This window comes from Myotis daubentonii, chromosome 16 (assembly GCF_963259705.1).
Source record: "Myotis daubentonii chromosome 16, mMyoDau2.1, whole genome shotgun sequence".
Lineage (NCBI taxonomy): Eukaryota > Metazoa > Chordata > Mammalia > Chiroptera > Vespertilionidae > Myotis > Myotis daubentonii.
In genome coordinates, this window is record NC_081855.1 from 28,867,360 (window position 1) to 28,891,866 (window position 24,507).

The 24,507-nt window shown below is 44.2% G+C and overlaps 1 protein-coding gene across 2 annotated transcripts in view; it reads right to left on the reverse strand.

Annotated features, from left to right (window-relative positions):
- CA10 (carbonic anhydrase 10) overlaps positions 1-24,507 on the reverse strand; it is a 406,232-nt gene that overhangs the window by 39,231 nt on the left and 342,494 nt on the right. The window contains exons 5-9 of one of the 2 annotated variants that reach the window (XM_059669536.1): positions 22,335-22,430; positions 18,678-18,750; positions 6,918-7,072; positions 4,552-4,726; positions 1,127-2,401 (exon numbers count right to left, since the gene is read on the reverse strand). In XM_059669536.1, coding sequence (XP_059525519.1) covers positions 2,379-2,401; positions 4,552-4,726; positions 6,918-7,072; positions 18,678-18,750; positions 22,335-22,430 — 522 coding nt within the window. In that variant the 3' untranslated portion in view covers positions 1,127-2,378. Of the gene's footprint in view, positions 1-1,126; positions 2,402-4,551; positions 4,727-6,917; positions 7,073-18,677; positions 18,751-22,334; positions 22,431-24,507 lie in introns of those variants that run through there. The other variant, XM_059669535.1, reaches the window with a different exon arrangement.

Genomic DNA, 24,507 nt, shown 5'->3' on the forward strand with positions numbered 1-24,507 from the left:
ATAAGGACACTGGCCCAGGTCAGAGAGGATGCTGGTGAAAGAACAGAGCCTAGAAACCCAGTCCCCTCCCTCCATCCTCTCTAGCATGCCTTCCTCTCTGCCCTGACACACATAGGCATTTACCTGCGTGCTGTCTGCTGGTACCCTATTGCTTTCGTTTGATATTAATTTGATGCCGCTGTTGTGATGGGTGCTAGCCCCTCCCTCTGAGGGAGGTACGGTATGGCCCAGTCCAGATAACCCGTGATAGGCAGGCCATACACATGCCCTATAGGCACCATATATAGAATATTCATGGCAGGTTTAACCGCTTTAAGTAGCCATAGAGCATTTAGGCCTCACAACTCGTGCAGGCAGTTATTAGCATCCCCGATATACCAGTAGATCAGAGAAGTAAAGCAACTTGCCTAGGATCACACAGCAAACAGGTAAGTGGCAGAGTAAAGATCTGAAGCCAGGCCTAGTTGACTTACCAGCCATGTTCTCCAGCCATTATATTATATGACTGCCTGCCCTTACAGGTAAGAAAGATTCAGACTCAGAGAGGAAGCAGCAAGCCACACAAAGAAAGACTGCCAGCTGCCCAGCCTACACCTTTGCAAACAGATTTGGTTTTCTGGAAAAATACGATTGCTCAGAAAAAAGCGCATATGTCATCATGGCCAAACCCATCGTCTAATATTGGTGAAAAATGTAAAAAACAAACAACCCCCCCCCCCCACAAAAAACGGACCCAGTGTATATTTCAAATATGAATTTTCTGGCTATTGATTTTTTTTCGTTGTCAATATACCTACTCACTTGGCTGAAGTTTGTCATATGCTTGTGAATGTTCCCATTTGCACAGACCCTGCACACCCGTGCTTTCCCTCTTGTGCTAAAAAGGAGAGATGAAAGTTATTTTTAATTTAGCCACCGGAGGAATACCCAAGCCTTCCCTTCCAGCAGTTAAGCCTATATGTTTTCTCAACAGGGTGTTAATTACCTGGCTCTGGGAGTGACCGGACAGGCGGTGCTGGCGGCTCTGGCTGCCCTGCCGGCCACAATGCAATTGCTTAGGAACGTAGCAGGACTCCAGGGCCTCAGCGGGGAGCATCCTTTGATAAACTCAGACATGGGTCCTGGGTAACTTGTTAAACACATTTATTGATTTCTTGACAGTAACCAAACACAGTGAGTGACCATTATAAACAAGGAAAGAAAGGCATTCGTTTGTACTTTGTGAGACCCAGCTGCACCCGGAGAGAAAAGACACCCCTTCCCCAGGAATTTACAAGGCAAAGTGCATTCCTTCAAGGGAGCATCACAGGGGGCGGGGGATGGCAGTTTTAAAACGCAAGGAATCGGTAGCCTGCTAGCTCAGGCTGGAGCTCCCCTCGTATGAATGATGGAGCCACGGAGGGTAATTAAAGTTATACTTGCTTAGCAAATGCATTCCTGATTGCCACAAACTCAGTAAAAAACGGGCTGCAAATGAACAAAACACGTAGATGAAGGAACAAGTGAAACCAAAGAATGCAGCTGCATGGGGCCAGGGCTTAGCCTGTAAGGAGGGAGAACAGACCAAAGCCAGAAAAATAAAATTAAGTCGTTAAACCCATTTATTGAGCTGTTAACAATAACCAAACACAATGTATGATCTTTGGAAAACAAGAAACAGCAAATGGATCTGATCTTGGCAAATCCTACTACAGATATGTGACAAAGGGGAAATAATTCAATTTCTTTATAGTCTGCGGTGATATATATATACAATGTGTATCTCTTCAATGTCTGTCCTTTTTTTTCTTTTTAAATTGTTGAGTAAACAGAAGAATCAGAATCTAGAAATAAGTGTCCTTGGCCACCTCTGTCCTGGCTCACCTGCCACCAGCACCCTCCAAGGATCCTAGGACACTATCTGAGATTACTCGATGCAAAGCACACAGTCTGCTTGATGCTGTCAGAGCCATATTTCCTCCTCTCTGTTTTGGAAGAATTCTGTATGTACAAAGGCTGAAAAGTCTCATTGGGTAGATTTATTAGTTCAGGAAAACAGTATCAAAATTGTAATCAGGTTAACTGGTTATTTTCTTCTAAGACCTCTTATGAATGAACCTTTTGTTTCTGAAAACTTGACTTCTCATCTTGAAGGCTGTGCATGTATGTGTGTAGATATGTTTGCAGGTGTGTGCATATGTATGTGTGTGTGTGTGTGTGTGCGTGTGTGTCTTCTGCCATGGTTTTGCAGACACTTTTCATGAAGATGGGGCCAATCCAAAGAGTGAATGAGGCTTGAGAAAAGGGAAGGAGCGAGAAGAAAGAAGGGGACATTCCAGGTTATGTCAGTTCACAGTTGTAGCATTTCGCTGAGATGGAATTCTTCTTGGGCTAGTTCCCTACTTGAGGAGCCATTCATTTACTGGAAAGAGAGAGAAAGAAAGACACACACACACACACACACACACACACACACACACACACACACACAATGTAAATACAAGGCATAGTTTAACTAGTTGGCACAGAATTTGGGGGACTTACTACAAAGGAGAAGGAACAGGTCTGTAAATGCCTGCTTACTTTTATGTATCCCTAGAACCCCTCTACTTCCCCAGGAACCTCTATTCAAAATTATTGCCCCCATACCAGTCACATGCAGCTACCATAAATTTAAATTAATGAAAAATTAAATAAAAAATTTAGTTGCCTCACTCTACTAGTCACACTTCAACTGTTCAATAGCTACATGTGGCTAGTAGCTACCCTGTTGAACAATGCAGATATAGAACATGTTTATCATCACAGAAAGTTTTGCTCTAGAACACGGTTGGGCAAATGACAGCCAACAGGTCAAATCCAGCCCAGTTTTTATAAATAAAGTTTTATTGGAATACAGCCACACCATTTATTTACATATTACCTATGGCCTCTTTCACACTATAACAGCAGAGTGTGGCAGAAAATTCCACATTCAAATAGGTTTGTGAAATGCTACATATCCTATTGCTTCCTCTTGAAGGCTGGCATAATTATTATCATTATAAAGGCTTGGGAAGTCTCCCAGTGATAAAAACTATTTAACCCTTTTTAAATCCAGATTTTTCAAACATAGTTGACCAACATCTCTTTTACTCAACTTGCTTTCTGAACATTATCGCTGTAGAGCATTTTGAGAACTAACCCTGCTGGTTCTTTCTCAGACAGGTCGATAATTCTACAATCAGTTCATACTAAGCCTTTTCAGATGCTGATTATTTAAACATAGATGTAATGAGATGAATTGTATACCCCCCAAATTCATAACCTAACCCCTAATACCTCAGAATGCAACCTTACTTGGAAATAAGGTAATTACAGATATAATTAGCTACGATGAGGTTACAGGGGTAGGCCCTAATCCAGTATGACTGGTGTATGTCTCAAAAAGTCTACACCTTGCTGTAGACTATATGTGCTGGATGGAGGGGGTCATATCTGTCTGCATCACACTGTATCCTCATCACCAAGCTAAGTGCCTGGCACATAGTAGATGCACAATAAATAGGGGTTGAGTAAAGAGAAGGCTTAATCAATGGGTTGAGTATTTATTTGTCAGTACCTCTGGCTTGAAGGGAACAGAAAATTATAGTTTTGGCACTCTACAGGTGTCTGAGAAAAAAGAAAGAGGAAAATGTGGGGGAAGTAGGAGAGATGAAGTGGGGGGGGGGCAAGGGCAGTGGTGGTAGCTGCTTCGAGAAGCTGTCGAGAAGCCCCATATTTGAGCAGCACATAATTGCTACAAAGGGCTTCACTATCCAGGCTCTCATTCATTCCTCACAAGTTGTGAGGCAGATGGTATAGGGACTATCATAAAAAAGTGAGGTCTACTGGGTAAATGATTTGGCTGGGTTTGCATAATTTGTTAGTGACAGAACCATGTCCGGAACTTGGATGTCCTGACTCTGGGTCAAAGGCGTCTCCACAACACCATTCTGCCTTCATCGTCCTTCCATGTTGAGAGCTGAGCACCATGATCAAACACATACTTAGTGTGCAGAAGGAAAGAGCGAGGGCTAGTATGGACCAGAGGGTTACAGGAGGTGTGAGTTGTTTTGAATGTCTCCCATAGTAGGAATAATTGTCATTTCTAGGGACATAGCACCAGAAAAGGATGCATTCACACACATTACCTCCTTGTATCCCAACGGCCTGGCATCCTGAGCATTCGCTCACCTTTTAGCAGAAAGGGGCTCATCATGCACATAAATAAAAGCTCCAACGCTTCTAGCTGTCTGTTCTAACACATGACCTTGAACAAAATCAGCCTCTCTGGCTCTTCTGTACAATGGCAATGAAAAGGCTGTTTTGCTGAACCAGAAGCAAAACAGAGGAATTTAAAGTTTGACCTCTATCTCTAATATATAGGCTTTATCAACAGGAAAGCGCCATGCACATGGAAGGTGGTGGTCTATATTATAATTTATAATCATGATTCTGATAATGGGAGAAAACGCCAGGCCTTCAAGGACAGGTGTAAGCAGGAGGACTGAGTTCTGGCCTGGCCCAGTGCCCTCTGAGCCATGCACTCACCTCTATACTGAAGCTTCTGGGCCCGGTTATTGGGACAGTCCTTCCCCTGTAAACTGAAGTTGATGTTGGTGCGGATACAGCGGTTGTTGAGGGGCTGGACGGGCCTGAAGTTGTCACTCATGCTCAGAAAGATCTGAGATGGCTGATTCTGGCTGAGCAGGCGTAAGGAATGCATCTGAGGAGAGAGAAACAGCTGTGAGATCCACCCATCCTATTAAATACACCAGGGAAGAAGACTGTGTAGACTGGCCAAGCCAGGCTAGGGCCATGTGAGCCCCTCGGAGACCCTGGTTGTGTGGATTCAGCTGAGCTGGGGGCCCAATGATGCTGCCATGAGTGGAGTGAGCCTCGCTTGTAGCTCAGTAGCTCATGGATGCCTCTGAACAAGTCGATTACTCTGTTTTAGCCTCAAACACATTCTCTGTCAAAGGAGGAAATCCAACTAGCTGTTCTCCAGGGTCTCTTTCTCTTATACCCCATGGTTCAATAATTCTCAACAATTCAGGGAATTATTCCCGCACATGGGTATTATCCAAACTACAGTGACTGGTCCAGGGGCCAGAGCGAAACTAAGCTGGATTAGTTTGGTTCCTTTTCTGTGAAATCAAAGAGCTGGACTGAAATGTTTGCAGCCAAGTTCCACCCCAGGACTGAGAAGCAAAGGAGTAGTTTTGAGCAGGAGAGAAGAATGAAGCGAATGGGTGGCAGGAAGCCGAAGAGAACAGAGATAAAGGGTGTCTGGGGTTCTAATCCCAGCGAGTTCCTGACATCACTTTCTGATATTAAATTCCTTAAGATGCCCAGTATCTCCTGAACAAACACTTTCTCTGAGTTTATCTGGAGCAGGTTGCTTGTCACCAAGAGTCAGAACCAATAAGACAGGGTCAGGGAGTTCAAACTGTTCACACTGTTTCTGGGCTGTAAGTATAGTTAATCCTTGAGCAATGTGGGCGTTAGGGGTACCGACCCTCTGTGCAGTTGAAAAACTGCATATAACTTTTGACTTCCCCCAAAACATAGTTGTCCCTTGGTATCCATCAGGGATTGCTTATAGAGACACCCATGCCGCCCCGCCCCCCCGCCCCAACCTCCCAATACCAAAATCCACAAATGCTCAAGTCCCCTGTATAAAATGGCATAGAACAATGCATAGAGTCAGCTCTCTGTATCCGTGGACTCCCAAACACAGCATTTATTTTAAAAAATCTGCATATAGGCGGACAAGTTATTCAAAGGTCAACTGGACATATCCTGTAAAGGAGAATGGAGTCTGCCTCCTTTGCTCATCTTTCCTCTGAGCTGTCAGAGGATCCCAGAATCAGAGCATGTCAGAGCTGGAACAGACTTGTGTAATTTACCCCCGCATCATAAAGAGCAGTATTTATTTCATAGGAGGGGGCGACAGCCCTAGGAGCACATAATGAGCGCATAATGAACCAAAGCTTGCCTCAGAGGCCAGAGCTCCTGGTTCCCGTCCAGTTCTGAAGGATCCAAGCCAGGGTTACGAGAAATGCTATGAGATGCTCTGAAGAACTCCACATTCAGATATGTTTGTGAAATGCTACATAACCTATCGCTTCCTCTTGGAGACTGACATAATTATTATCATTTTAAAGGCCTGGGAAATCTCCCAACAGTGAAATCTATTTAATTCTTTATTAATCCAACATTTTCAAACATATTTGACCATATCATCCATTTTGCTCATTTGCTTTCTGAACACTATTGCTGTAGAGCACTTTGGGAACTAACTCTGCTGTTCTTTCTTAGACAAGTTGATGCTTCTACAATCAGTTCATGCTAAGCCTTTTTAGATGCTGATTCTTTAAATACAGGTGTGATTAATTAAATTGTGTACCCCCAAAATTCATAAGTTAAAGTCCTAATCCCCAATACCTCAGAATGCAACCTTATTTAGAAATAAGGTCATTTTGGATGTAATTAGCTAAGATGAGGTTATTGGGGTGGCCCCTAATGCAATATGACTGGTGTCCTTATAAAAAAGGGGGACTTGGACAAAGAGACACAGACATAGGGAGAACACCATGTGAAGATGAAGACAGAGTGGGGGTGTTGCTTCTGCAAGTCAAGGAACACCAGAGATTGCCAGAAAGCACCAGAAACCAGAGAAGAGGCATGCAACAGATTCCTCCTCACTCCCTCAGAAGGAACCAATCTCCTGACACCTCGATCTTGGATTTATAGCCTGTAGAACTGTGAGACAATACATTTCTGCTCTTTAAGCCACCAAGTTTGCAGTGCTTTATTAAAGCATTTCTAGCCAACTAATACAATAGGTATTTCCCAAACACAGCCAGTCTTCACATCATCTTCCCCATTCGCTAAAAGACCACAGAGACGCTCACCTGCATCCTTGTTATATAGACAGGCTTGTTCATTATTATCCAACTTGCCGTCTCATAGCAGGGTGGGATAGTCATCGACCCATCGTAAGTAATGAAACTAGAGGTCTCTGGATACAGTTCTTCTATATTAAGTCCCTGTAGTAAATATGCATCATCTAGAGAAGGAAATAAGAAAGACTTAAGAATTAGGTTTCTTGAGAAAGTGCTGGTATTGCTGATTATTTTTCCCTTTTCTGATTCCAGAAGACTGCATCTGTCAGGATAGGCTGCAGTAACAAACAGTCCCCCGAATCTCAATCATTTTAAACCACAAAGGTTTATTTCTTGCTGACATACATGTCCATTCTAGGTTGGCTGAGGGCTTCCTCCATGTCATGGTTGTCTAAACTCTTAGGATAGGTGCCATCTGGACCCTGGTGAGTTGCAATGGTAGGAGGAGAAGCGCCCATCTCAGAAGTGGTGCATGTTACTCCTGTGCACATTTTGGTAGCCAAAAAAATCACACGCCCAAGGTTGACATCAGAGATGCGAGGAAGCACCTTCTTCCTGCAGGATGCGACACTGAATATTGATGAAAATAAATGTGGTCTATGACAAGGACACAAAGGAGAGCCAAATATTTGGTTATGGTCCCTGACACCTGGGATCACAGTATCATAGTCACAGTGAAATGCCCATTTGCAGGCTTCAGGTTCTATGGAAAGACTGCCTGGTCACCGTTCTTGTTCCTGAACATTGCTTAATGAAAAGAACATTAAGAACTACTTTTAGAAAGAAAAGTAAATCAGGCCAAATCCAATGACAAGACTTAAAAATTTAAGTTCAACAACTGAGAGAGAGAGAGATTGGTCAAGCTGCCTTTGGAGACCAACTCTAGGAGGAAGGACTTCCTTTGTCTTTCCATTTAAATGTTTCTGCCTTTCCATCAGAACGTCAGAGATTCAGGACAAGTTCAAGAGAGACACAGCGACTGGTACACGGCTGGGCTGGTCTGCACCCTGGCTCAAGTGATATGCTTCCATGACAAAGTCATGATGCCTAGAGCACACACTGACGTGATGGACCTTGGCAGTTAGATCAGGTGCCAACACAGCAAGCTCATGTGAGTGTCCATCACTTGGCTCTGTTTCTTGAGCCCCTTGTACGTGTCAGGCTGGGTGTCGGAGAGCAGGATGTAATTAAGTGAAGGCATCAAGGAGCAGCAGACACAGTGATGCGTATCGGCACTGAGTACATTGAGAAGCTGTCAGTTCTGCCTGGGGGTGGGACTCAGGAGAGGATTAGCTGAGGAGGCTCACCTGCATTGCATCTTGAATGACAGGAGCTAATCAGTGTGTGGCTGGCAGGGGGGGTGGCTGTCAAGGGCACTGTAGACCGTCATGCTGGAGAAAGAGCTAAGGACATACAGAGCAGTGCATACCCAGGGACAGCCAGCATGTAGATGAGATGCAGGGGGAAGGGAGTTGTGAGAAATGGGGCTGGAGGGTCAGCAGGGGCCACACCTGAAGGTCCTTCTCTGTGCTGCTGGGAGTTTGGGCTTCATTCCATAGGCAATGCAGAGCCACTGAAGGGTTTTAAGCAGGGGGGTAGCGCGATCAGATGTGCACTTAATGATGCTTGCTCTGACAGTGCTTTGGCTGAAGATTTACATATTGAATGAGAGAAGGAAGCATTTGGCACATCTTTATTAAAGGTCAATGTGATTTGTTTAACCAAGCTTGCCCTCGGAGCATATTGGGACTCAAGCATGCTGCCATTATTTTATTTTATTCGTGGTGGTGGGAATGAGGGAAGGAAGGAGGCAGTAGAATGAGGGGCATTCGAGGCATGACTGGAGGAAAAAAAAAAGAACATTTATGTTTCTCTGAAACCACAACCAGGCTGTGTTGCATCCACATTTGAGGGAAGGATTGGTGTGTGTGTGTGTGGAGTGGAGGGTGAGGGGGGGTGGCGTGGGGGGGGGAGGCGGAGAAAGGGGTAAAAGCACAATGAGGCATGTTCATGGATTTAACCCACAAAGCAAGGTAACAATGCTTCCAAAGCACCGTAATGATGGTATTCCAGACTACCCACTGTGGTCCCACCAGGAGCTTCCTCTTTGTCCAAATCCCCTTAGAGAAATGCAACAGTCGTCAGAGAAGGTAGGCAGCTTCCGCCCCCCCCCCTCCCATTCACCAACTTTGTTTTTTCCACGAATCTCCCTAATTCTCATACTTTACCTTTTGCCCTATTTATTTCCTCACACTACAGAACTTGGAAAGACCCAGTGTGAGCTCTGGACTCAGACCTGAGTGTGAGAGATGACTTTGCTGTTTACCATCCAAGTGACCATGGATATGCAGACAACTTCTGAGCCTGTTTCCACATCTGTAGTATGCAGATGGTTGGGATAGGCAGTGGACTGAATGTTTGTGTCCTCCCCATCCAACTTCATATGTTGAAGTCCTAACCCCCAATTGTGATGGTATTTGGAGGTAGAGCCTTTGGAAGGTGGAGCCCCCATGAATGGGATTAGTGCCCTCATCAAAGCAACTCCAGAGAGCTCTCTCATCTTTTTCTACCATGTGAGGATGCAACAAGAATTCTGCAACCCAGAAGAGGTTTCTCACCAGATTCCTAACATGCTGGTGCCCTGATCTTGGACTTTTAGCCTCTAGAACTGTGTGAAGTGAATTTCTGTTGTGTATATGGTACTTTGTTATAGCACTCAGGACTGACGAAGACAGAGCACTTGCCTCACAGAGCTGTCTGAGGAACGAATGAGATCACGTTTTTCAAGTACTTGGCACAGGGCCTGGTCCATGGAAAGTACTCAGCGATGCTGGGTAGCAATGATGCCACTCCTTCCTTCCTGGGCTGTTCTCACCCACCTTCCCCAGGATAACCACTCCTTGGCCTTTCCGAGGCCTCCTGGCTCTCCCCAGCTGGGGTAGTGCCTTCCATTTCCACCATATTTGCTGAATTTGCTTGCCAATAGTTACTTACTGTCTCCACTAAGCTGTGAGCCTTTGGGAGAAGGGCTTCCATCTTTTATCTCTAATCCCAAGCCTCAGTATGGGGTCCACTGCATAGTGGGCGCTCAACAAACATTGGTTGAATGAATGAATGAACAAATAAATGAAATGGTTTCTGCGCAGCAGCTCCATCTGCTGGTGGTGCTAGTCATAAACTAAGGGAGGAAGAGGCAACATCATCTGCCAGATGATGGGAAAAATTCTCTGAGGCTCCAGTCTATACCATTAACTTAAGTATGTGCTGCCCAGCCCTCTCATTACATATCACATCCTAAGATATCAGGGTGAGACAGAGACTGTTGTCTTACCATGTTTCTACACCAAACATGCCCGAACCGCATATTTGCATTGCTGAAATTAGTGTGCATTTAACATACAATGCTTGTCTACTTCACTCAAAGGCTGACACTAAATCAGTGTTCTCTCTTTTAGAAATTGGAATTTGAGAACTATAGGCTACCCTTTCGTCTCTTCTCTCCCCACAGAGACTTGCTTGGTGTATTTGGCAGGACACAGGCAATTCAACCCGAGAAAAGAACATGAGCACACCCAGCAGTTTTCAGCCCTAGTGTCAAGGAACACTGGGGCACCTTCCACTGCTGACCTGGCCAAGAACTAATTATTATTACCCACAGGCGATCGCATCCATGCAGCAGCCCGCAGAAAAACTCAATCTGTGCATGTCAGTGTTATCCTCTGGGCATCGTAGACCAAAGGAGCTAAGAACTAATGCACTGAAAGTGGCTTCTGGTCCTCAGACTCTCACGGCTCTATTCATTAGTAAGAGTGGCAAAGATCTAGAGGTCAGAGTTGCTTATGAGCAGAGAGACACAAATGTGCGGTGTCTCCGAGGCCAGTGGGGTGATTATGCATGCCCCTGCTTGCTTTAAGGATATTTGCTGAGAAGTGTTGGCAGGAGTTCAAATAAATTTTCATGGATAGTTTTATAGAGAGGTTTTCTTTCTTTCTTTACTTATTTATTTCATCTATCTATCTACCTTACCTATCTATCACCAATCTGTCTGTCTATCACCATCACCATCTATCTTAGGAGAATATAGCTTATATGGGACAAGCTCTGGACTTCAAGCAGGAGTCTTAATTCAAGTTTAAGTTCTAATTGTGTGCTTTGTCAGTAACTTATTTTTCCTTCATGGCTAAGTATTGTAATCTCTTACTTGGGGGAAATATCCAGATTATTCTGGACATTACTAAAGTCATTTTCAATTAAAAAAGAATTCTATAGACTTCGAAATGTCATTCAACAGAAACAATTTACATAGATACCTATCTTAAGTAGGTCAGATTTTTGGTATGACAATGTTGTAATTTTTTAGTATTGTCTACATCTTTGTAGTACAGGGAGACCCCTTGCATAATCAATAGGTATAAAATATTTATGCATAGTTCATAGCCCAGTGTTATTCTTCCAAATTACTGTAGAAGTTGGTGGCTGTACTTCTGGTTTTATGACATGCTCTTGACAAGTCTATCATTTATGTTATGCTGAGTTCTTAGTCATTGACACAATTCCCAAGTTGACTTTTTTTCTTTTTCTTTTCCTAAGAGAAGCACCTATGACGAAAACACCTAGAACTGCACAGTGGGGGAATCTTGCCTTAGTCTGAGCAACAGTGCAGCCTCTGTTAAATGCATTGTGTTTACTTATGTGGACCACTGATGAGATTTAACATCACCTGCCTTCCAGATTATGAAGTTCCCATTCAAAGAGAATAATGCCAGCCCGGCCAGCAAGGCTCAGTGGTGGAGAATCGACCTATGAACCAGAAGGTCACATTTTGATTCCCGGTCGGGGCACATGCCCGGGTTGTGGGCTCGATCCCCAGTGTGGGGCGTGCAAGAGGCAGCCGATCAATGATTCTCTCATCGATGTTTGAATCTTCCTCTCCCTCTCCCTTCCTCTCTGAAATCAATAAAATTATATGTAAACAGAATAAAAAACCCCAAAGAGAACGATGCCAATGAAAAAGATTTGGCAGTCCCAGAGATCAATAGTGGACTCCCTTCTGATCAGTATGGAACTATTCCGCAATTTTCTCATATGGAATGACAGTTCCTCTTGTAATTTGAGGCACAGTCAACTGAAATGAAAAAAGGCAATTACTAAAGCATAACGTAATATGATTTTTTTGTTCTACACAAACAACAAATGAAAGAAAGAGCCTCTGAGAATTGGATTCATGGAGGTAAGCTGCTCCTTCTCCGTTCCTCACCGACTTGAGTTACTACTTAGATTGCAACACGGATGGGTATGTTGCATTTCATATTCTGCGAAAACCTTCCCAAAGCTGTTCTTTGAGATGAAAGTACAAGTTCAATTAAGTACCGAGAAAGGCACGAGGAACAATATGCTTAAATTCTCTGGTGACATTTCATCACATTTAACACCCTGTCCCTCTGAGGAGCGAGCTCACAAAACATTTCCCGAGGAACACAGGGGTCCTCAAACTACGGCCCACGGGCCACATGCAAATACAAATACTGTATTTGTTCCCGTTTTGTTTTTTTTTACTTCAAAATAAGATATGTGCAGTGTGCATAGGAATTTGTTCATAGTTTTTTTTTAAAACTATAGTCCGGCCCCCTAATGGTCTGAGGGACAGTGAACTGGCCCCCTGTTTAAAAAGTTTGAGGACCCCTGAACTAAGACATATAAGGCGGTTACAAGCTGGTCTCCCCTTGCCTAAACATTCATCTTTTAGCTGGGTTGGGGTTGGGGGCTAAAGCAAAGTTATAAACAGGCAAGACTGAAAAAGATGTTTTAAGGGACTTGTATGGTGTGTCAAAACACCATGCTTAAAAATCTCTCCCTTAAACGCCTTCAGTTCTGTCTTTATTTCCTTGTTGCAAATACATTAAGACAACAGCCAGACACTTTCAAATTTGGGATCTGTGATCTTTTGGATGCTTTTTGGACTAAAGTTCACCATTGTATTTACAGTACTGTGTATGAAATGAATGGAGAGTGTGTAACTGAATGAGAATGAAGCTACCAAAATGCTAAACTGTCCTAGGACATTGGAATAGTTCATTTATACGTAATGTCCTAATAACGACTCCCTCTTACCCACTTAAGAAGGCTCTTTGCACTCCATTAGTCACTAATTTCACCACTTTAGAATGCCATAAAATTAAGAAAAAATGCTAGCTTGATGAAGTCACGTGGATATTAAAACGATAGGAATGTTACGTTTTACATAATTGGGGCACTGTGCCTGCTAATTAATTAACACAAGGAAAATGGAGGGATACGGGCATCTTTCCAAAATACCACATTAAAAAAATTACAATACTTTGAGTAAATGACCAATATCTCCTCCAGAAAATCCATTCAGGAAGTCTACTTTTCAATGTCACGATTTCAGTCTTGACCCCCAATCTGTTGAAGGGGAATTTAACTTTAATAAAATGGATTTCATTCAGAAGACTGCCTAAATTCAGCCTGAAATTAATTCAGGCTGGTCTTTCCCATTGTTGGTCCGGGTTAGGGAGAGTGTTTTGTAAGATTTGCTCAGATATATGAAATCATACTTCCAAGGAAATTGGCGGATCCTCACTAGGCCATTACCATCAACAGCATGGGTTCACCCATGGGAACTGTGAACTTGAAACTTCATTTAGAGTGATCAAGGTATTGTCTGTGTGCCCTGTATTGTGTTAAACATATTTTTTAGTTGGCATCATAGTGACCTACCTCCCACTCTTCAGGAAGCTGGCTTTAATGACCATGCAGTTTAGGACAATTTAGAAACATACAAAAGTATGCACTTATACTAGTCATTATCCAGGCAATTGACTCGTGACCTTGCTTAATCCTCACCCCAACCCTCTCAATATCAGTATTAATATACTCATTTTACCAATGATGAAATTGTTATCTCAGAGATGTTAAGAAACTTGCCTGAAGCCACACAGCAATGGAAATGGTAGAGCTAAGAGCCTAAGTCTGCTAGTTTCATCTCTCTTCAGTAGAACACATCCTATATAATAAAAGCCTAATATGCTAAGTGTCTGGTCACCCAGTCATCTGGTCATCCAGTCATCCGTTCAACCAATCAGAGTGTAATATGCTAATGATATGCTAAAGCTGCTCAACTGCTCACTATGACGTGCACTGACCACCAGGGGACAGATGCTCAATGCAGGAGCTGCCCCCTGGTGATCAGTGTGCTCCCACAGGGGGAGTGCTGCTCAGCCAGAAGCCAGCTCATGGCTGGCGAGCGCAGCGGTGGTGGCGGGAGCCTCTCCTGCCTCAGCAGCAGCGGTAAGGAAGTCCGACTGCCAGCTTAGGCCTGCTCCCTTTGGGGAGCAAGCCATCAGTAGGACATCCTCTAAGGGATCCCGGACTGTGAGAGGGCACAGGCCGGGCTGAGGGGTCCCCTCCCCGCCAAGTGAACAAATTTCATGCGCTGGGCCTCTAGTTTTTCTCACGAGTATGGTGACTTTCACCAGCTTGATACCTGGCTTCTAAAATTCCCAGTTCTTTGACAAGGTTCTCTTTCTTTCCTCTCTTTTTATGGATTGCCTGGCATTGATTTTCTTAACTGGCTCAATAGGATGATTTTGCACAATTCCTTTTTCACTCCTACTCATTTAATCTATGATGAAACCAAGCAAATGGATGTGTCCCTATTGGCTGCCATTTTGTGGTGACTTCACCGCATGCTTCCATGGTGTTCTAGCCTCCTCACACCTCCTCAGCTAGCTGATGAGACAGACACACAAGAGCCTCTTTGAGGGTGGGATTTAAAAGATATTTTTAGAAATGATTTGCAATCCCTAGTCATGAGGATTTGAGCTGCTCTTTTAAAAGTGAGGACATGTCCGCCTCTCTTCTCTATCTATTCTCACTCCCATGATTTCACCTAGTTAAAATGCCATCTGGAGCCCAATGATTTTCACATTTATATCTTCAGTTCTGTCTCCTGAAATCTAGACTCATATATTCAACTGCCTACTCCATAGCTCTTATTGGTAGACATCTCAAGCTTAACATGCTTGAAACTTCTAGCTCCCTTCCCACTCACTACTCATATGTTTCATCAACAATCTTCCCATCTCACTTGATGGAAACATCTTCTTTCCAGTTGCTCAGCCTAAAAACCTTAGTCATCCTTGACTCTTCTTGTTCATATCACACATCTGATTTATCAAGAAATGTCTTCAAAATATACCCAATCATTTCTCTCCACCTCCTCCACATTAGCCTGGTCATGATCTACAATGTCTCATCATTTGGATTGTTGCAATCATCTCCCAACGTTTCTCCTTGCTCCTCTCTAGTCTATTCCCAATCAGGCAAACAGAATGATCCCTTTGTCAGCAGATCATGTCACTCTCTGCTCAAAGTCTTAGGTTGACTTCTCATTACAATGGTCTTTAAGGGAAGACGGATGAGGAAGACTTATGTGGTTACTACATGTGACAATAATGGCAGTGCCGCTACGTCCTTCAGTATGACACTGATTTCCACTGGTCGTTCCATGCCAGTGGACAGGCAGGAGTTGCAGAGAGCTTAGGATGGTATGAGCTTGAACTTTCAAAGTTCCCCCAAGTTCTGTGTTGGCTTATGCCCCTTCCAAGTGGAAACAAATGCAAAAAGCAAAGAGATCTTCAAACTGAACCCAAGTTGGAATTTAGAGAAACCCCCCCATGCATTTCATAGAATGTGAAAGAATCAGCATTGTAGTTACTTTGCAAGCAGAGTATTCTGAGAGGTGCCCCTGAGCAGGTGGCGTTGTCTCCATCTTGAATGGAATTCCTGGGCTGACGCCAGCATCACCTGCTGCCTCCTGCTGAGTCTCTGGAGAGACTTTCAGGCTTGTGTTTCCCACCCACCGGCTGTGTCCTAGTGAATGACTTGTTTCAGACACTCCCCTGCTTGCTGCACAGGCTGGCTGCCTCAGGGAGTTTAGCTGGAGGGAAGCGTGCTGGCGCTTTCCTGCTGAGCAAATCAATCCCTGAAGCCAGAGTTCTGGGCATAGCGTGTCTAGGCCATTCCCACGGGTCAGGCCATCATTATCCCTGGGGTTCCAACCTTCAGGTGCATGATAAATGTGCTACCGGGAACACCTCCATTATTCCCCAATGAATGTTGGAGCACCAAATACCTGTGATTGGGGGGCTTGACGCAGTTACCTCTCCCCACGGGTCTCTTTATCTTCCTTAGTTCTCCTTTCTTTTTCTTGGCTCTGACAGCTAGATTATGAAGGACAGAGGAGAAGGGGCTCCTGCTCTCTTCTATTTGCATTTCTAGAAGGGAGTCTGGAGAGGTGCTGAGGGCATTTCTTCAAATACATCTTCTGCATACATTCCTCAGCCTGGAATCAAGACCATTCAAGATCTGGCTCCCAACCATCCTTCCTGCCACTCACTCCCTGTCACTGCTATGTCAGGGGGCCTTCATTCCTCCATTAATTCAGATCATCACCAATGTTCAACTGTTAGATGAAGAGCTGATGAGGACAGAGATCCTCCCTTTGAACTCTTCATCATCTTTTTAAAATATACATTTTTTATTGATTTCAGAGAGGAAGGGAGAGGGAGAGAGAGAGAGAGAGAGAGAGAGAGAGAGAGAGAGAGAGAGAGAGAGAATCATTGATCAGTTGCCTCCTGCATGCCCCACATTGGGGATGGAGTCCACAACCCGGGCATATGCCCTGACTAGGAATTGATCTATGACCTCTTGGTTCATAGATCCATCCTCAACCACTGAGCCACGCCTGCTGGGCTTCATTGAACTTTTAACGCTCTCTTTGCTGCAGATGCTGCTCTTCAGGCTTAGAATGTGCCACCTTCCTCCATTCTCTCCCCCCGCCCTCCCCCCGCCCACTCTCTCTCTTCCTCCCTCTCTTTCCTTCTCTTTTCTCTTTCCCCAGCAAATAGTTATTCATCTATTCAGTCCTTATGTGAATGGCACCTGCTTTGTGCAACCTTGTCATGTAATTCTGCGCAGATCTTCTATGATTTGAAAGCATTCTTTTCATATTTTTAACACTGACCTTGCTACACAAATCTTTGTCAGACACTATGAGAGTCTGTCTCCCCAACTAAATAGTGAAGACCTCGTGGACAGACATGTCCTTTATATATTTTTTCAGACATGTCCTTTATATTGATCTCTCTATATCTTGGCACTCAGGAGCCACTCCACAGATATGTGCGGAGTGAGTGAGTGAACAAATGAATCAAGGTCTTGGGTTTTAACATCGCTATGCACGTCAGCTATTGCCAAAGTGTGTCCTTCTCAGTTCCGGCAGACCGGATGGGGGTGGCAGTCAGCAGGGACGCCTCATCTGAAGCAGAAGTCTCCCTCAGCCACGAAACAGGCATCCATCATGGGTCCCAACAAGACCCATCACCTTGGCTCTCCAGTCCCTATTTGTACCAGAATCGATACACCGTCCCATAGCGCACACCCACATAGATACTTTCTTCTTCAGCTGCAGCCACATCGCTCAAAATTAATCCGACCGGTGCCAGGGTGGGGCGGGGAGGAAAGTCTCACTAATGATTGATTCTGTACTGGCAATCTGTTAGATTGTGTGTTGGGGCTTAATGTGTGATTTCACGGCTTTTCACGGTCTCTAAACTGCAAATTCAAGATTATTGGAAAACATTTTATTTAATTTTCATGCTTTTTTAATCAAAAAAGTTAAAAGACTAATAAAATCTTTTATGGGCAGTTATCAAATGTGCTACTTCCACACAAGTCAGCATCCCCTTCCTTAGCTTAGAGAGGACTCCGCCGGGGTACTGATGAGGTAGGGGGGGATGGCTATGGAGACAAAGTCATTCATTCTTCTAGGTGATGTCCAAGGGGAAGCGGCATGTTAGAATGTTTGCACGCTGCTTTTAACTTCTGTGAAAATCATTATTTACCTATTGCTTGATTCAGAATCCCAGAAGAGCCTCAGACACCTGAAATTCAACTTCTTCACTTTAGTGATGAGGAAACAGACTCAAAATGAGAAAGCTCCTTGCTTCAGGACAAAGTCAGGACTTAATCCCGCTTCAGGTAAGATATATATTTTTGTCCTGACTTCTTTCATCTCTTGATGTGCACTATTTCATATGTTTTCCCAAATCCAGCAATTTCTGTGGACAACAGTAGCACCATTCCCCTCTTCTCCTTCCAATGCAGTACTGTTCTCTCTTTTTTGCACAAAGGTTCTAGGGACTGAACACCCTGGAAACCCAAGGAAACTGGACAGAGTCCTCTAGATCAGTGGGTCATACATGAGAAGAAGGAAGAGGCCACCTCGCCTCTACCTGAAAGGGAGACCCAGCGACACAGAGAGGGAGACTCGGCCCCACTGTCGGGCTCTGTAAGCGCTGAGGTTGGATGCAAACTACCATGTGAATGCTTTTTCCATCACATAATTGGCAAAGCCCCAAATGTGACTAGCTGCCGTGCTGGAGTTTGTCAGCTAATAAAGTGCCCCGGTTCATTACCAATCCATGGGTTAACGTTAGATGACCATCTTCATAATAATCATTATTGCCTTAGACAGGTGTGGATGACAAAGACACTCCAGGGAATTTTTTTTTTTTTGAAATGGGCTGTTTCTTAGCCAACTGTGACTCTCCAGAGTCGCTTTCTACAGAACCCAAGGATCATGAAGCTAAAAAGGGCCCTTGGAGATCATCGATTCTGGCTTTCTGTCTTCAGATGGAACTAACCTTTATAGAATAGCTGTTGGATGAGAAATTGAACCAAACTTACTTTTATATGTTATTCTTGTGATAGTATCTCTGTTGAGCATTCGATTAAGAAATGGGTTTGATGAATCAGAAACCTAGGGTAGAAAAGAAAAGTTTAATGATTGGATAGTGCTGTCTCAGGATAAACATTGCTTCCATGAATTCACTCGTTCATTCACATTTCTTGAGTGCCTACCATATGCCAATCACTATGACGGCTGAAAATTCAGAGATAAAATATACTCTATTTCCCAGAAACCCCAGTCTAGAGAAAGAAGACAGATAAGTAAATATATGGCTATAATATTGTATGAACAGTGCTAGGAGAGAATCACCCACCTGGGGAATCTGGGGAGCTAAGACCTGAACTGAGTCTTGAAGGATGGGTGGCAATTAACAAAATGCTTTGGTGGTTAATTGTGGAAACAAGGAAGGGCAAGGAAACACATTACTTACAGAGGACCTGTTCATACATGGACATGGGAGAACTAGCCATGTTAAAGCATGTACTTTGGTGTAGATGGAGCTGAGAGTATGGGAGGTGAGACTAGAGGAGTAGGCAAAGGCTAGCTCATACCAGGCTTTGAAAATCATGTTAGAGAATTTAAACTAGGGATGGGGAACCATCAAAGGGTTTTAAGCAAGAGGCAGGGAGTGACATGTTAGGAAGGAGATAGTAATCTCAGTAGAGAATGAGAAAGAGTACACAGAACAGAGGAGTCAGGAGATGAAAGAAAATCTCTAAGAGTAATAGAGAACCTTATTATGTAACTGCTCTTTATTGCATAAGTTGAATATATCATACACTATGCCATTCAATCATCCATCCATGCATAATCCATTCATCCATCTATCCAGGCACCCATCCATCCATGTATCCATCCATGCACCCATCCATGCATCCATGCATCTATGTATCCATCCATCCATCCATCCATCCATCCATCCATCCATCCATCCATCCAACCATCTATGCATCTATACATTCACATATTCAATAAAAATTTACCAAGCATCCATTATGGGCCAAACCTTGTACCAGATGTTTAGGGATCAGTTTCCCATGCCTTTAGGTCTCCAAATTCCTTCTTTGGGAGAAAAAGCAAGGTTCAAGGAGCTTGATCCAGGGGACCACCATTTGGACACTGTTTTCTTAGTACCCACTTTTTACTCAGTTTTTCCGAGGTGCACTGTTCATCCTAATAGTTTATCTCCTACCTCGCTTGGCTCAGCTCTGCTCTGTAATTTACGCCTCAGCTACTAATTGGATGTTGTGACACATCAACATTTTAAATCTGCTTTATTCTGAGGGTTGGAAAAATTCAGCAGGTGATTATTATTATTAGATAAACAACAGGTAATTTGTAGTTTGGAAATAGCACAGACTGTTTATTTTCCCGCCATCTGTCTCTCATTTCCCACTGTTCCTGGGTGTGTTGTGTTGAGACTCACACCAAGGGGAGCTTGGTGAGCGACAATGCTCAATGGTGTTTGTAAAAGCCCACCCACAAACAGAGAAAAGTCCCAAATTAGACACCGCTGTACCCCAGAAGCGTTAGGACCAAACCCAACTGCTGCTTTGCCATCCTCTGTGGCCATTTAAAAGATAGCCTGAAGCCACCGGTGTGGGCGGATGCACCCTCTGAAGGAGGAGAGCCCACTGTAATGTCATGGCGGGAAATGAATGTGCCATGGCCCACAGTCAGGCGCCGTGGGCTCCTGGTACCTGGTGAGTCTGGGTAGTGCTAACATTGGGACTGGACCCTTTAGAGCTGATTAAAAGTAACTGAAAAATTTCCAAAGTGCACACAGATGATTTGTGGGCTCTAGTGTGTTGGCTGCGTGGGTGAGAGGATAAAATATGTACTTGGTATAAGTGAGCTTAAGTGGGAAGTTAATGGTGTGTGATTGAGTAGCAATTACAGCCAAATCTCAGCTCCCTGTGGTCACGGGAAGGATGGGGGATGAGGAGGGGACGGAGATAAGTAAAACCCACAGATAAACAAGGCTCTTATTTTTAGCCAACAACTCCAACCCTTCTCCGGCTCAGCTTTTGGGCACAGTGACATCTCTAGGGCTCAGCTGACCTAGATGCGGGGCCTCTCATTTTCCTTCCTGCCTACCCTGCAGGGAGCTGGGAAGGGGGGGCGGAAAGATCAGAAGGAGGACCGAGGGCTTTATTTCTGTTTCGAGCGCCTAGCACAGGGCTGGCCCCTGTCCCACACTCGATCCGTGCGTTGGGGCGAGTGAATGACTAGTCCCAGCCGGGATAACTCATGGAACATCTGGAACTTGATGATAATGAACGAAGACAGGGGTGCTGGGCTTACTTTGAGGTCTAACCAGAAAGCTTCAGGTTTGCTTAGGGGAAGAATGGAAGCACCGTGAGGGCCAAACTGGCCCGAACAGACACAGGAGCTAGTGCCCCTCTTTCACTGGCCTCAGGGTCGGGGACACAAGTTCCTCCCAACACCCCACAGCGAGGCAGCCAGGACTTGCATCAGTAATCTCGGTGGATCTGAGACATAACGCAAAGGGTGGTGTGTGTGCCCAAGAAACCCGGGGCTGGCCATTTTACATCCATGAGATGGATGAAGGACCAAAGGATTTTCAGCAGGGGGTAGGGAGTAGTTTGCTGTCAATCACCCAGGGAGGGAGGGAGAGGAATTATGGGGAGGGGAGGCAAGGGGTCTTGAGAAGGAGGACCAGGCAGGTGAAGTGCCTGCTGCAGAGGGTGATGCTTTCAGGGGGCGCGAGGGAGTGGTACCTGGGGCGCCCCCATGCCCATTCTTCTGAGCAATGCTATGTCCTCACCAGAGCTCTGCTCAGAACCCAGAGTAGCAAACGCTGAATCATCTTCATCAGATTCCCAGTTCAGATTGGGGCACCTCCTCTAACGATCTGGCCAAAACTTCCCAAGGGGTTGGCCCAGGGACGGCCAACTTTTGGAAATGCCACGCATTGCTTTTTTCCACCAACTGAAAAGACAATTTTTTTTTCTTTCTTCCTTTAAATTTGCATACCTGTTTTCTCTCTCCATCTGTCAAAAATGTTCATGGTAATTACCTTTTAACAAATTAGAACTGGCTTGGTAGGAGATTTGTTGTTGTTGTTGACCGCTAGGAGGATGTGGCACCTCCCGAGAGTGTCAGAAAGTCAGCACTGGTGATCTTTGCTTAGTTTTCTTCAGGGGATGCTTATGAGGGAGGGGGAGAGGGAGGGAGGGGGGGAGGGAGGGAGGAAGATGATGCCCAGAGCTATAGTGGGGAAACTGGAGGGAGCTGTTTAGTGCAGCGCCCAAGGGGAGGGACATCTCACATGCACCTCTTTTTCCAAAGGATGGGCAGGGCTTTAACCCTGTGGGGTGTCAGTGAGCTACCCCTTCCTCTCCTATTACTTGGTTCTGATTTTTCTGCATAACGTGGGACCTGGACCCAGCACTGTTTTGGTTCTCTAGGTCAGGCCCCGGTGCTGTGAAATGGAACCCATCATGTGTCTCGCTGAGAGGGATCTCATTCTTCATAAATCTCGTGGATGGCAAATCACCACCCTGCAGGTTTTCTTGGGCACACACACCACCCACTGTGCTAGGTCTAACATCCAGCAGGACCGTGGAAAGATATCCTGATTGCAGTGGGAATGGCAAGAGGAGAAGAATAAAGGAATGCAAGACACTTACTTTTATAAATATAGAAACTACCACCAATCCATTTGGGCTCTTTGCAGCTTCTGTGACATTTGTATACAACTCATGGTTATAGTGGATGAGCTGCACCTGGAAGGAGGGAGAAACAATAATAAGAACAACAGTGTAGCATTAAAATGTGTGAGGCACAGCATATCCACCCAACATAAGGGTAAACTGTAAAGTATATTGTAGAACAACTGGAAAGACAATGTTGTAACTGAAGGGATTTCGAGGAGAGGTGTGTGGGTAAAATGCATGCACACACACATATGCACACACATACAAAAATAGCCATCCATATTTGCAAATGTTTTCTGGTAACAATCATGCCTTCCATCAGCTCAGTGCCCATCTGGCTCTGGCTCCATCTCAGGACATTTCCCCTAAAGTGCGTATAAAGTGAATTTCCCTTATGAGGAGCGGAACTGCCCTGCAGGGGCCCACGTCCTGCACCCACAGCTGCCACTGGCAGCGAGTAAATCCTCCTCAGGCTGCTGGGCGAGCAGGGAGCTGCCAGGTCCTGAAGGAGACAGAGCTGATGGCTTAGGCTCCCAATGCACCAGCCATCCCAGGTCATCTGACTGTGCAGGACTCAACTTCTTCCTGCTTCCGAGAAGATCAGCAATGTGCATGTTGGGACCTTGTGCAACAGCAGTCTGGGGGCAAAAGGAGCTCTGGAACTGTGTTCCAGCAAAACAGGTTTCCCTCTGTTACCTAATATTTCTTTAAACCTCTTCTTTAAAAAATTGTGTAACACAGCATACATATATAGTCACATGAATTGCTCCCCGCCCCCCAATTTTGAGCCACATGACTAATATCCCACCTCCGTGGGACTCACTTGTTTCCTCTGAAAAAATGGGTATGATTATCTCTCCTTGGACTCATCTTAGGGCTGTGGTTTTATTTTTTTTAACATTTTTTAATTAATCCTCACCCAAGGATATTTTTCCATTGACTTTTTAGGGAGAGTGGAGGAGAGAGGGAAAGACAGAAACATTGATGTGAGAGAAATACATCGATTGGTTGCCTCCTGCATAAGCCCCAAACAGGGCCCGGGCCGGGGAAGAGCCTGCAACCAACGTACATGCCCTTGACCAGAATCGAACTTGGGACCCTTTGGTCTGTAGGTCGACACTCTATCCACTGAGCCAAACTGGCTAGGGCAGGGCTGTGGTTTTAAAATAGATTTTTGAACAGTACAGAAGTATAATTTTTATAACAAAATAAAAAATAGAGAAGAAAAAAAAGTGATAGGCCCCCTCCTCTACCTTTGTCTAATCCTAACTCAAACAATATGACTTTTGACAGTTTAGAATTTATTTTTCTAGATTTTTGTGTGCTTTTAAATTACACATACATACACCTGTAGGGCTTAAAATATTTGGGTAAATTCCTAGAAATGTATAACCTACCTAGACTGAGTCAAGAAAAAATAGAATCATGAACAAACGAACACAAATATGGAGATTGAAGTAGTCATAACAAAAACTTCCAATAAAGAAAAGCTGGACCAGATAGCTCCATAGGTGGCTTTTACCAAACATTCAAAGAAGAATTCATACCAATCCTCCTTAAACTCTTCCAAAAAAAAAAAAAAATAGAACAAGAGGGAACACTTCCAAACTCATTTTATGAGGCCAGCATCATCCTGATATCAAAGCCAGACAAAGACACTTCAAGAAAAGAAAACTATAGGCCAACATCCCTAATGAACACAGACACAACAATCTTCAATAAAATACTAGCAAACCAAATTCAACAGCACATTAAAAGGATTATACACCATGGCCAAGTGGGATTTTTTCCTGGGATGCAAGGATGGTTCAATATATACAAAACAATGTGATACACCATATTAACAGAGTAATGATAAAAAATACATAACCTCAAAAATCATTTGACAAAACTCACTATTTATTTATGATAAAAACTATTTTAAAAAGGCACAGAGGAACTTAACACGATAAAGGTAATACCTGAAAAACCTACAGCTATCATCATAATCAATGGGGAAGAACTGAAAAAGTTTCCTCTAAGATCCAGTACAAGGCAAGGATACCCACTGTTGCCACTTCTATTCGATAAAGTCCTAGAAGTCACAGCCAGAAAAATTAGACTGGAAAACAAAATAAAAGGCATCCAAATTGGGGGGAAAGAAGCA